A 14,455-nucleotide genomic window follows, 5' to 3' on the forward strand; every position below is an offset into this window, starting at 1 on the left:
AAGTGTAAACCATTATAGACATTAAAAGCAATAAGAGACAGATTAGGTGATTTCACTAGTCCAGCTTTTCCAGCAGCATTCTCCACATGGACAGGGCCTTTCCCAGGAATTTCTCTGGGCTATTTCCAGGGGACCCAGATGTGGAATACACCACCAGTTCCCTTGGGAGTCAATTTCACAGCCAAATACTTTCCCCAAGTAGGTTGAATTGTGTGATGCTCAACCTAAACACTTTTATTTCATCTCATTATTTCTATTTATGCTGCTTGTACTTGACAAATTCAAAAAGTTAATAATGTGTCACATAAAACTAATGGCCAGAACAATAAATATTCTGTATAATTTCACAAACCCAGCATCAGTTTTATTTAGGTTCTGTGATACACTGCCAGCATATTGCATTTCAAGATATATTAAAAAAATACCATGGAGAATTTTTTTTCCTTAACAAGAAAACATGTTTCTGTGGTTTGATCAAATAAGTCTTACATGGTTTTCAATTTCCAGGAAGGAAATTAAAATAAAGGAAAAATCTTATGGTGGTGGATGAGAAAAGGAACATTACCCAAACAGTTCAGTTTTATTACTGATTCCACTTGTTCAGGTGATTTCACTCTGTAGAAAAAGGGTCAAATTCCATTTGCAAGTTTTAAATTGTGCCATTAAAATCTGAGTGAACCTTTGCAAAACAAGTTACAAGCAATTTCCTATTAAAATAGATTATTAAACTTTAAAAATTATATTCTCAGGGTAGTATGTGTGTCCTGCAAGATAGAGATGAATGAACTTCTAGCAATAATTCAGAGTAAATGAGTTTAGATTAAAAATTTACATTTACCTAGTCCCTGATAACTACCTTGGAATTTTAGAGGGGCTGAGGAATGAACTGACTCGGTCCCAGAACTGGGTTGGTGCATGAGAGAAACTAACAAAGATCACATTCAAAGCCTCAGCTGGATGTTAGCAGCCTGAAATGGGGAACACAGATCTGAGCAGCCCGGATCTACAGTCCACATGCCACCAGCCCCACGGGGCCCCCGGTCTACTCCCCCTTATTTAACAACTGCTCTGTGCTGCCCCGGGCTCCTGTGAGTCCAGCAACAGCCAGCCACCAGCTCGGGGTGAAGGGATTGGTGAGGTGAGTTTGGATCTCCATGGCCACCAGCTCGGGGTGAAGGGATTGGTGAGGTGAGTTTGGATCTCCATGGCCACCAGCTCGGGGTGAAGGGATTGGTGAGGTGAGTTTGGATCTCCATGGCCACCAGCTCGGGGTGAAGGGATTGGTGAGGTGAGTTTGGATCTCCATGGCCACCAGCTCGGGGTGAAGGGATTGGTGAGGTGAGTTTGGATCTCCATGGCCACCAGCTCGGGGTGAAGGGATTGGTGAGGTGAGTTTGGATCTCCATGGCCACCAGCTCGGGGTGAAGGGATTGGTGAGGTGAGTTTGGATCCCCAAGGCTCGGAGTGAAGGGCAGGGATTGGTGAGGTGAATTTGGATCCCCAAGGCCACCACCTCGGGGTGAAGGGCAGGGATTGGTGAGGTGAATGAATTTGGATCTCCAAGGCAGCTCCCCTGAAATGACCAAATCTCGTGTCACAGTTTGAGCCTGGCCACTCACGGATGCCAACACTCATCCTTCTCCTTCACTTCCCAGGGAGGGATGGATGAGGCCATGGCGAGCAAATCTGGGAGATATGTGCATTTATATGGGCAGTGGTGAGTATTTATTTTGATTTCGTACAGGTGAAGGGGCAGGACCTTTACAATTCTTTTCAAGCACTCAGCTGGTTTTTGCACAGGAAAACAAAGTAAAAAAACCCAACGAAATGGGACAGCTGGATGAGGATTGCAAACACAACACACAAAACAACTACTTGGCATAAATGAATGCAAATAAGTCCTTGATAATGCTGTTGAGAAGCTGCTGGTGTTATTAGTACTTCAATCAGAGAGATGCTCGTTAGAGGGAAAAAATGAACTTAGAAAATCCTTCTCCTGTGGGAAGCTTCATGCTCCTTCCTCTCCTTCCAGCAAATTCCTCCTTATCAGCTAAAATCAGGGTCCAACCTGCGGAAATGTTTATACAGTCTTCAAACCTAAAACTAGTTAAAATCACTTATCAGCCAAATGTTCCCTAAATACAAGGCAGGCTTAACAGATATGTCTGCTGATCTCATGACAGCTCCCTTCCAAAGATCTATATTCCATATTATATCATGGGAGTAGAAAAAGTTTCCCCTAATTTTTTTTTCCCTAATTTTGCAATAGAATTCAAACCAAGATACTGGGCACTTGTTTACTGGAAATAATTAATTAGGTGAAGGTTTTATCGGGTATTTTTGTTGCTGTTTTGGTAGGAGGAATCACAGCCAGTCTCTATGGAGTTCTAGTGCAGCTAACCCACTTTACACACCTCAGATGCCCAGGGAATGCTCCCTTCCTACCCCTGGCATTCCTTCAAAGGGGATCCCACACTTTTCCATGCCCTGAAAGTGGGCCAGCATATGAGGAATAAACACCAAATAGGAAGTACAAGCTGGGCTGTCCTCCCTGTGTATTCCTTTGTCACCTCGATGCTCCAGGAGGGAGCCTAAAGAGTGGAAGTGGTTTTGCTGAAGACAAAGAGACAGCTACACACAGACAGCCTTGGAATTCCTCTGTGTTAACGTATGGAAAAGCTCCTAGAACCAGAAACTGCCAGAAGGCCCAGAAATAAGATTTTAGCAATTAAACATCCTTTCCAAAGGCAAGCTGAGAAACCCAGAGCCTACCTTAGCCAGGTCAGGCAGAACTACACTGGCCTTTCTGATCTCAAAGGCTGCGTGTGATCCATCTCCAGCAAGTGCCACAGCAGATCAGGATTATTCCCTTTATTTCCCCCATCCCTCAATTTCATGCCCTTGCTGCAACTATTATCCTTCTGAGGACAGGAATGACTTTCAGCCTATTTGTATCATCCTTGAAAAACCCTAAGCTGCTCTGTCCCCCTCTAACACATCTTGATCAGACAAAAAGAAACTGGTTCAAGTTGTGCCTCAGGAGGTTTAGACTGGACATTAGGGAAAATTTCTTCATGGAAAGAGTTGTGAAGCATTGCACAGGCTGCCCAGGGAAATGGGCATCACCATGCAAGGAAATGCTCAATAACCTCGTGGATGTGGTACTTGAAGACAGTTTAATGGTGAACGCAGTGGTGGTGCTGTGTCCATGAATGCACGTGGTAATCTAAAGGCCTTTTCCAGCCTTACCAATTCTATGATTTGACACAGCCTGGTCATTTCTGCTTGATGAGGCTTTTGTGCATCACACCTCATGCCTGGCCTCCCTCCAAATCCTCCTGTTGCACAGGAGCCCCAGTCTCAGCTCGCTGGAGCTGTCCTTGCCATGCTTACACTAACCCAGCTCACTGAAGGGGCGTAGGCTGGGAGATGTCACAAAAGCTGGTCCATCAGCAAATCTCATGGACCAAAAGCAGGTCAGCAACATGTGAAGTAAAGGGGAAAGTCAGTCATCAAGAGTGACAACCAGAACAGGATAAAAGCTGTAAAAACCATCAGTTCCTCGGCCTTTAGTTCTTTGCTGAACTCCAGCTGCATGAAACAGCCCAAAATCAAGCCACATGTCAAAATTAACATGAATTCACCCTGTAGAAGTGCTGGGGCTGGCAGATGCTTCATTTTAAATCATTCCTCACCCTGCAGCTTCCCCAAACCCTGCACCCTGTGGCACAGGACTTACTACTCATTTCTCTGCTCCTTTACTGCTGGCTGCCACTTCATTGCAATATAAAAGGAATTTAACAAGGGTATCGCTCAGATGCAAAATACAAATAAACTGAAAATATATTCATTTATCTGTGGTACCCCCTACCCACTCCCAAATCAGCTCATCACTTTAGCTCTGCACTTCATGAACAGATGGGATCTTCTGGCAGCCTTTAAACCACTCAAAAGCACTTTCTCCCATAACAAAGCAAACTAATTACTAGAATAAGATGCTATTTCCCATCTATTTATCTGCTATTTTTAAGGAATCAGCTCGCTGTCTGATTCAGGATTTGTAGTGAAGCCCTCAAACAGCCGATTTAAATGCACATTGGTACAATGGTACAGAACACACTAAATGAACTTCATAAGGATTTTGCCCACCAAATGCTTCTCCCTTTCCCTTTAGGAAACTAAAGATCATGGGTGCAAAGATAATCAACACTTAGCACTGGCTTCACATGCTGGATCCCTGAACACAGCACAGCAAAGACTGCTCCAGCTCTCCTCTAAAAGATTCCAAAATAATTTTTTTCCAATTTGAGGATCATTCTTTCCCAATGCAACCATTTTCTTGTTGACCCTGTAAGTGCTTTGCTCAACCTGAGAACTTGCTTGCTAGGCTGTGCATGTTTTTTCCAAGGTAACTTCTTGCCTTTAGCAACTTCAAGATAGATGGAAATCAATGTCAAAATTATAAACTTCCCAAATTCTTTCGGGAAAGCTTCTGAGCATGGCTGCAGAGGATTACAAGACTTAGATTAATCCGATAACAAGCCCTAAAAAATCCTGAGCTACAGCAATACCAGTTCAGACACTTGGATGAGTCCCAGGCACCCAAGGAAGTTAAACACACTTAGAAAAATAATTGCAATATTCAGCACGTCTGAACGCACAAAGAGCTGCAGAGAGAAGCCAACAGATTTTGTAATAACTAAGCAAATTTAGTGGTAGATTTGTGATTCAGTGGGTATTTGTTGAGTGGCAAATAAACCAAAGCAGCTAGTAACGTGTTGCCTAGCTGCAGCCTCTAATAGGAATTGCTTCCCTGCAGGTAAATCACTTTCTATTACTCCTAAGTACCCCAGGAAAACTACTAATTGAAAACACAGTTCTAATACTGTCCAGCTGGAAAACATTAGCTTAGGATGGAACTAGCTTGACACTGGCTGCCAACTGGCTATGGACAATGGAATAGGAAATTAATCTTTTGCAGACAAGACATACCATTTTCCACTTCTCCTTTGTTACCTTCAAATCAACTCGTCATTAACCAACAGCTTTGATTCCCATGGGGAAAGAAAAGCATCACTGAATTCATGATAATGCAAGTCTGGCTTTCTTGCAATTAAAATGAAGACTCCAATTTTGACATAGTGGATGGCAGAGGAACTGGAGGGCAGATACAACATCCAGCACCACAGTAACATTTCCCTCTTTCCTTGGCTAAGAGTTAAAGAACAGCCAGACCACAAAGAGAAGCACGGTTGTCCAATTCTGTACTGCCCCAGCCCATCCTCCTGCAGCTCCCTCCTGCCAAGAGCTTTTTCCCATGCAGGTGCAAAAGGGACGAGGAGAAAAACCCAAGCTGCTGGCTAGTGTTAAACCATAACACCCCATACATATTCAGATTGGTTTTTCATTTCTATTTAAATCCATTTCCATGCAGCGACCAACAGGTCAGATTATCTCAGAAGCATCATTCCCCAAGTTGCTTCCAACCCACAACCTTCCCGAGCCTCCTCTCCATTTGTGAAACACTCTGGCCTTTTGTGACTACTTTTATTCCCTAGCCAAGTTCTCCGAGATGAGAAAAAACTATATAAACCCCATCAAACCTAGTAACACTCCTTGTCATGTAGAGGCACCCTTGTTCTGCAGCCACACCGGCCAGCAGGTGATGGCAGAGAGCTGGAAAGGGATGATCTTTAAGCTCCCCTCCAACCCAAAACATTGACTGATTTTATGGAGTTACCACTGGCACAACATTTCAAGTGCACCTGAAAAATCCATTCATCTCCTCAGCTTCAGATTACTGTACAGGGTTTGTGCCATTGCATGATCAGACCACCTCATCTGTGCCCAAAATTGATTAAGAAACATGTATCCGAGTTATCAGCACAGAGGCAATTACCAGTTCCTAATGATTTCAGGGTCTAAAATAGGATATTTCTCCACAGTCTGTCTTACTGTGCTTCAGACCAGCTTCTCCATCCATTCCAGAGGAACCCAAGGAGGCCAGACAAGATGAGGGCAGCAGAACAAGAGGAGGAATAACACACTTACAAGAACTCAAGAGATCCAGGAGCTTATCCTCTCTGTAGTTTGAGTGCAGACAACTTGTCAGAGATCAAAAAGTTTAGAACAGCTTTGTTCTGGCCTGATTCCAGAGGAGAGGTGTTTTTAGCTACTTCCAGACAACAGAAGAAGATGAAGGGCTCCAGACAGACAGACTGCAACCCAAAACCATCAGCAGCCAGGCTACATCCTCCCAGATCTGCCTCCAGCCCCAGGAACATCCACATCCCACGGCCTTTTTGATGAGCAATGAAATAAAGGTTCAGTCTGATTTGGTGAGTGAAAATCCCATTTTCCAAGGGTGGATTCCCAGGTCTTGGTGAGCTGTTAGAGGTAATGACTCACAGTACCAGCCTCATGAAAGAAGCAGGGAAATTATAGAAAAATCAGAAAATCTGAGGATCTGGAGTCAAAAGAAAGTCAATGGGGAGGAGAACCAGTCAGAGCATCCAAGGAGAGGTCCAGATATTCAATCACCTGAATTACTGAGGACCTTTGCAAATTTTACTTTACTTCCACTATGCTCCAAAATAGGTACAAGACAGGATGAGAGGAAACAGCCTAATGCTGTACCAGGAGAGGTTTAGACTGGAAATTAGGGAAAATGCCTTCCCAGAAAGGACTGTCCAGCCCTCCAGTCCCCATCCCTGCAGGGATCTGAACACCCTGTGGCTGTGGTACTGGTGTGGGCATGGGGCAGTGCTGGCCCTGGCAGGGCTGGGGGAGTGGTTGGACTCAATGGTCTTAGAGGGATTTTCCAACCTTAACTATTCTGTGATTCAATATATTGAAAAGCTGCTTCTGCACAGTGTCCACCCAGAAGGTGGTGCAGGACACCAATCACATGGAAAAGTATTAAAACTTGCCATGCCAGACCACATTTACACATATATAAGGAAGAGCTAAAGCTATACAGGCAACCTTAATGCCTGTACTTAGGTCAAGATTTAAAAATTATTACTCACCAAATAGAAGTTTTGGGGTCAGACTGCTTTCATGTGCTTTACAATGAATAAAATACACGCTAGGTTTTTGGGTTTTTTTTTTAAAGAATTAGCTCTCATATTATAGTAAGAAGGTGTGAGAAACTTAGTACCTGGACTAATCATAGAATCTCAGAGTGGTTTGGGTGGGAAGGGACCTCAAAGCCCACCCAGTGCCACCCCTGCCATGGCAGGGACACCTCCCATTGCCCCAGGCTGCTCCAAGCCCCAGTGTCCAGCCTGGCCTTGGGCATTGCCAGGGATCCAGGGGCAGCCACAGCTGCTCTGGGCACCTGTGCCAGGGCCTGCCCACCCTCATAGAGAAGAATTTCTTCCCAACATCTAATCCACGCCTGCCCTTCTTAACCTTAAAGCCTAATGAGAAAAACTTCCAAAAAAACTTCAGTCTAAATAAAACAAAACAATCCAGCTGCCTTAGGTGAGAAAGAAAAATAATCAGTTTTTTCAGGTTCTTAATTTTTTCTTTTTGTATAAAAGTCTGTGCTGGTCAAAGCATCACATCAAAAAGACCTTTAAATTATTTTATCACCTCTTAAATATGCTTTTACTAAAAATTCAACATGTTGTGTGTAAGCATGTGCCAGCCTGGTGTATGACCATGATTTCTTCATGCTCCTCTTTGCTAATCACAAGATATATTGGAATATATATTTGTAATCAGAAATATGTTAACATTATCCAGTACACAGACATGATTATATTCACACTTGTCTTGAGATATCACAGGGAAGGGTTTCTATTTGCAGCACCTACAGCTATTTCCAGCCCAGTGCTCTCTGGTGTAAAGCTGAAATTCTTCTCTATTTCAAAGCATAAAAACTAACAAGGCAAATCCAACACTTCAAACCCAGCAACAGTATAACATTAATCTGAACCAGCCCAAGAGTTGTAAGCGAATAACTGAAGGGATAAAAGCAAATTAAAATGGTACCTGTTGGACCTCCTAGACTTAAGAGTTTCTTGCAGGTATATACAAAAATGAGAGGATCTGGGATTGCTGTGTACAGCATCCCTGGTTAATCATGGTGAGGACCATCCCAGAGCCCCAGCTCTCACCTTTATGCTTCCCCCGATGAGATCTGGTGGCTCCTCATCTGTTTCTAAGGCAACGTTGATGGAGGCGAAGGGGCGACTTGCCATCTGTTGCATCTCGCGCAGGAGTTGCTAATTTGTTAAACAGAAAAATATTATCATCATATTGTTCTGACACAAAGATGAAAGACAAATGTATCTAAAGGGTTTTGCCCAATACAAAGGAACATCAATGAATATGGAAAAATAACCTCCGGGGGCTTTAATGGCCTTAAGAATACAGATAATGGTAAATATTCACATTACCACAATTTAACAAGGTATTGGAAGTAAAGCTGAATACACAATGTGAGCCTGACACATCTGGGAGGGAAAATGATCTCACTGAGTCTCCATAAAGCAGTTATTTACTTTTTAAGCTGTTGTTTGGCATCACCTGTCTGATTCCCATTCCCTAGGATTTGTGGGCATCATTTTAAAATTAAACTAGCAGCAGTATGTAACTACTGTAAGAATGAAGTTGCTATTTTTTATAACAGCACCAGCAAAACACTGTCAGGTTTCCATTGAATAATCCCCTTTTTTATTGTTTCCTTGCTGAATACAGAAAATGGCAAACATGACCTTATTGCAAAATGTTTTATTAAAATAAAAAGCCTTTTCCTGGGCAAATCCCCACAACCCCTCATGACACAAGACATCTCTTTATTCTGCTCTTAAGCACTTCTAAGCATTTCGATGCAGCTTCCCCCTTTTTAACACACAAAAACCAGATACTTTCTACACAGCTGGGCTGGAAGCAGCATTTCAGTTTTAGCTGAGCTGTGGACACAATTCTTTTTTGCTCCAGTGACTAATGTCTGATAGTGACAACACAGCCTGACAGGGAAGGCAGAAGCCAGAATTCCATGAGACAAAGGGTCCAATGGGACTCAGTGTCTCTATTTAGTAAGGGAAGAGGCAAACACTTTGTGCAGCATGAGAAAACCCAGTGCTCTTAACCTTAAATGCAGGAACTGCCCAATGCTCTGACACAGATTTACACATTTACCATCACTACCTATTACAGCAACACCAGTTATCCTCTATTTTTAAGCTGGACTGAGGCACCACCAAATGCTCTCCAGAACTCTCATCATTGCCACCTGCATTTTCTGATTAATTCTGGGCAATCTGACACTCCAAGCCCAAAGTGATCATTTACAGCACTCAAAAACCCCATAGAAAACCCCACAAAATGCATCATGCCCCAGTGTCCCCATGCAGCACAGAAGAGGGTGAAAGGAAGGTGCTGTTATCCAGCAACATTGTTGGAACTGATTCTCAGAATCACCCAGTCCCAGAATGGTTTGCATTGAAGGGACCTTAGGGACCAGCCAGTGTCACCCCCCTCCCTGGGCTCAGGCCCTGCCCGTGGCTCCGGGGCCATCGCTGGGCCTGGAGCAGAGCCTGGAGCAGAGCCTGGGCCTGCTCTGACCTCTGCACACACGGACAGACAGACAGGAACGCACTGGGACACACAGGGACACACAGGGACAGCCAGGGCTGAGGCCCCTCTCAGCTGGGGCTCCTCTCCAGGCTGAGCAGCCCCAGCTCCCTCAGCCTTTCCTGGGCACAGGGATGCTCCAGGTCCTTCCTCAGCCCCACAGCCTCTGCTGGCCCTGCTCCAGGACACCCAGGTCCTCCCTCCATGCTGAGGATCCAGAGCTGGACACAGCACTCCAGAGGTGCCTCCAGGGCCGGGCACAGGGGCAGGATCACTCCAGAGGTGCCTCCAGGGCCGGGCACAGGGGCAGGATCACTCCAGAGGTGCCTCCAGGGCCAGGCACAGGGGCAGGATCACTCCAGAGGTGCCTCCAGGGCCAAGCACAGGGGCAGGATCACTCCAGAGGTGCCTCCAGGGCCGGGCACAGGGGCAGGATCACTCCAGAGGTGCCTCCAGGGCCGGGCACAGGGGCAGGATCACTCCAGAGGTGCCTCCAGGGCCGGGCACAGGGGCAGGATCACTCCAGAGGTGCCTCCAGGGCCGGGCACAGGGGCAGGATCACTCCAGAGGTGCCTCCAGGGCCGGGCACAGGGGCAGGATCACTCCAGAGGTGCCTCCAGGGCCGAGCACAGGGGCAGGATCACTCCAGAGGTGCCTCCAGGGATAGGGGCAGGATCACTCCAGAGGTGCCTCCAGGGATAGGGGTGGGATCACTCCAGAGGTGCCTCCAGGGCCGGGCACAGGGGCAGGATCCCCCCACCCTGCTATCACTGCTCTTCCTGCTGCCCCCAGGTCCCAGTGGCTCCTTGGCCCCAGGGCACTGCTGGCTGCTCCTCCCCAGGTGCAGGACCCTGCATTTGTCCCTGTGGAATTTCAGCAGGTTCCTCTCTGCCCATCCCTCCCAGCTGTCAGGTCCATCTGAAGGGCAGCCACAGAGGGGCTCCTGCCACCTCTGTGTCACTGGGAACTGTCCAGGAGCCAGCCAGCCCCCACCAAATCACTGATGGACCAAACAGCACTGGGCCCAGTACAGAGCCTTGGGGGACACCACTGGAGACAGGCCTCCAACCAGACCCTATGCCACTCATTGTCACCCTCTGGAACTTTCTATGGTCTTTGCTTTGCCAAATCACCTATAATTTCAAGACTCTTTCACTGCAGAGGGCTGTTTCTGTAACTTGGGGGTGCAGGCAAGGCACGATGAGGTCAATGTAGATAAGCCTGAGGGGGTGTATGAGCTTCTATGGCTCTCAGTCTAGCTAAAAAAAACTGTCAAATTTTACTGCCATAAAAGGCATGTGGTAAAGTTTTCCTTAATTTTTGAAAGAAAAAAAGAAAGCGGGGAAAAGGCATTTTGAGCAGATTGTAGATACTGTCACAATGCAAAAACCCAACAAATCCACACAAATGGAGTGTTCGTAAGCAAACTTGTGTGTAACTCACACTTGGGAAAAAGGACAGGAGGAGTGCTCGGGTATTTAAAGCACACCAGCAGATTGCAGACGAAAGCAAGTGTGAAACAGATTGCTGGGTTGTTGTTCCTGTAATTGTCCCCTTCAGCTATCGCAGAGTGCTTTGTTTAATGGCTATAAAATCAATGAACAAGCTGTCCTGATGAAGATGTCCAAGAGACTGACGAACTAAAAGCTATTAGTTCTTCAAAGGAAGTTATTTTACTAAAGAAAATGTGCAATTTGGCAACATGACTCCTACTAAAGTCAAAAGTAGCTCTGAGAATATAGAACCACAGGACAGTTTGGAATGGAAGGGATCCCAAAGATTATCCAGTTCTGCCCCCTGCCACAGACAGAGACACCTTCCCCTGTCCCAGGCTGCTCCCAGCCCTGTCCAGGCTGGCCCTGAATGACTTCAGGGATGGGAATGACACAGCCCCTCTGGGCACCTGTGCCAGGGCCTGCCCACCTTCCCAGGGAACAATTCCTCATTGCCAAGATCCCAGCCATCCCTGCCCTCTGGCTCTGGGAGCCATTCCCTGGCTCCTGTCCCTGCAGGCCTTGTCCCCAGCCCCTCTGCAGCTCTCCTGGAGCCCCTGCAGGCCCTGCCAGGGGCTCTGAGCTCTGCCTGGAGCCTTCCCTTCTCCAGGGGAGCATTCCCAGCTCTGCCAGCCTGGCTCCAGAGCAGAGGGGCTCCAGCCCTGCAGCAGCTCCGGGGCCTCCTCTGGGCTCTCTCCAGCAGCTCCACGTCCTCCTGCTGTTGGCCCCAGGGCTGGGGCAGCTCTGCAGGTGGGCTCTCACCTCAGGGAGGGGCACAGGGACACAATTCCCACCTTGCCTTTGGCAGCAGCCCGGGCTGGGGCAGCTCTGCAGGTGGGCTCTCACCTGAGCATAAAAATGCCCAAAGCAGATGAAATCAGAGGTTCAGGATGCAACCAAAGCAGCAAATGCCTAAGGGAACATCCTTTTCCTAGCACCAGCTCCTGGTGTAGCACAAGTCATGTTACAAAGTTCCCCCTAAAAATTAAGAACCTAATTTAAGAAATAACTGTTCTATAACTTTAATGTCACAGTTTACCCCAAGGCTTGAACCATGCCTGTTTAACCCAGAAACGTACCAATCCTTCAGTATTTGTTTGGTGTGTCAAAATTTTAATTGAAAGATTTTATGATGCTGTAAGGGAGAAAATGCGATATTTCTCCAGTCAAGAGGCTGAGCATGACTTTACAAGTCGGCAGCTGTTAACATCTAGATACTCCAGAACCTGCCTTTCTCTCATTCCTAAAGATGGGCTTTCTGAGATTTCAGATAACGAACCTCAATGCTCTTTCAAGCAAGCCCTGGTTTTCCCGATGACACGATTAATAGGACAACCTGGGAATATTTGAAATCACTTAGGCACAAAGAGGATTTTAAAAGCAAAGTCTTTGACAGCCTTACAAAGAAATCACATCAAAAAGCCTCTCTTGGAATACACCTCTGGCCTCTAATATTCATATAACTGCAAACTGTGAGAATGTGCACACCTTTCATTTGCATTGAATGTGATTTTCTTCCACATCACAGAATTATGGAATGGTTTTGGTTGGAAGACACCTTAGAGACCATCTTGTTCCACCCCCTGCTATGTCCCACCTTTCTCCTGGGGTGACTTCATGATGCTCGCATCCCCATTGGTCAGTTTAGCCCAGAAATGAGTTTTGCACCTTTCAGGCTGGTTCTGAGAGCAAAGGGGGAGACAAGAAGTGCACAGTTTGTTTTCAGACACTGCACTCACCCCTCACATTCCTGCTCCTGGACTGGGTTGTTTGCGGACAGACAGACAGCAGGACAGAGCTCTCCTTTGCTTTAGCTAGTTTTTAGCTCGCTGATGCACAGAAGTTCCCCGGACTGTGGTTTTTCTTTGGAGCTGTTCAGACCTGCTCTGGCCTGAACACCAGTAGAGCACCCACAGCTCTCACCTGTGATCAGGGACTGATCAGAGACTGAGCTGAGCTACAGCCCATGAGGGACTCTGTGAGTGTGTCACCTCTGCAGAACAGTGAGAGGTGTTATTGTTCAATATTGTTCATTTTTTGTGTGCTGGTGAATGCTTTGCCTGTTAAATAAACAGTTTTTTCCACTTTTCTCCAAGGAAATCTTTTCCTGAACCGGTTTGGGGAAGGGCCGCTTGAATTTGCTTTCCAGAGGAACCCCTTTGGAGGTTTTCTCCCAAATCTGCCCTAAACCAGGACAACCTTCCACTAGACCAGGCTGCTCCAAGCCCAGTCCAACCCCAGCCTGGAACCCTTCAAATAAAGTGATTCCTACCAGGAATATTTTTAATTCACACACATTGAGTAATGGACAGTGTAAAATGAAGAGTGTGTTACTGATGGGAGAAAAACCTCCCGAGGAAGTGAGGAAAGCCTTGCCAGGCAGTAGTGCAGGCTCTCTCAGAGAAGACAAACAGCTATTCAGGTTACCAGGTTAATTGACTAATATAACCTATGCTGTGTTTCCTGACAGGAAAAGCCTGGACATTTTATTCTCAGCATAAAGCAGCCACGAGGCTCCATATAACCATCCTGCTTACATCCATCTCAGCAACTGCCCCTGCAGGGACTGCTGCCTGAGCACAGGGCCCCAGCAGCTATGGGGATGGGGCTCTGCTATTTCCAGCCATGAAATAACAGTGATTTTTCCAGAAGAAAGTCAAATATCCTGGATTTTATTTGCTCCTTATGAAGAATGGCCTTAAAAACAAGCTTATCAAAACTGATCTAGAACTCGTAAGGAACTCCAGTATCTACATGAGCAATTTGTCTCAATTGTTTTGTTGTTTTGTTTGTTTTGGTTTTTTTTAAGAAGGAAAACAGTAAGAACTCAAGGAGGACAATAGTGAAGTACTGGCACGGGGTGCCCAGAGCAGCTGCTCTGGGCACCTGTGTCAGGGCCTCACCCCCTGCCAAGGAACAATTCCCAATTCCCAAGATCCCAGCCATCCCTGCCCTCTGGCTCTGGGAGCCATTCCCTGGCTCCTGTCCCTGCAGGCCTTGTCCCCAGCCCCTCTGCAGCTCTCCTGGAGCCCCTGCAGGCCCTGCCAGGGGCTCTGAGCTCTGCCTGGAGCCTTCCCTTCTCCAGGGGAACATTCCCAGCTCTGCCAGCCTGGCTCCATGGGAGAATCACTGTGCATTACTTGGAAGTAACATGTAGGAACATTTGCTTTATGTCTTCCTAACTTGGTGACCTTGGGGGAAAGGGAGTTGCCTTCCAAAATAAAAACTGGCATCAGCAAAAAATAAACATACAAGCCATAAATATTCCATGAAGATGAGCCACAAATGTCTCAGAACTAAGTGATTTAAAGTATTTAACTGCAATTACACTAACTACCAAATAAGTCACCAAACCAACAATTTGCTCTGACGCTTTC

General features: G+C 46.4%; 1 protein-coding gene across 1 annotated transcript in view; it reads right to left on the reverse strand.

Moving 5' to 3' along the window:
* Nucleotides 1-14,455, reverse strand: part of ATRN (attractin) — a 150,827-nt gene that overhangs the window by 12,563 nt on the left and 123,809 nt on the right. Inside the window, exon 27 of the mRNA XM_066548861.1 lies at nucleotides 8,124-8,231. Coding sequence (XP_066404958.1) covers nucleotides 8,124-8,231 — 108 coding nt within the window. The remainder of the gene's footprint in view (nucleotides 1-8,123; nucleotides 8,232-14,455) is intronic.

The sequence above is a fragment of the Molothrus aeneus genome, chromosome 4 (genome assembly GCF_037042795.1).
Source record: "Molothrus aeneus isolate 106 chromosome 4, BPBGC_Maene_1.0, whole genome shotgun sequence".
NCBI classification, from domain to species: Eukaryota; Metazoa; Chordata; class Aves; order Passeriformes; family Icteridae; genus Molothrus; species Molothrus aeneus.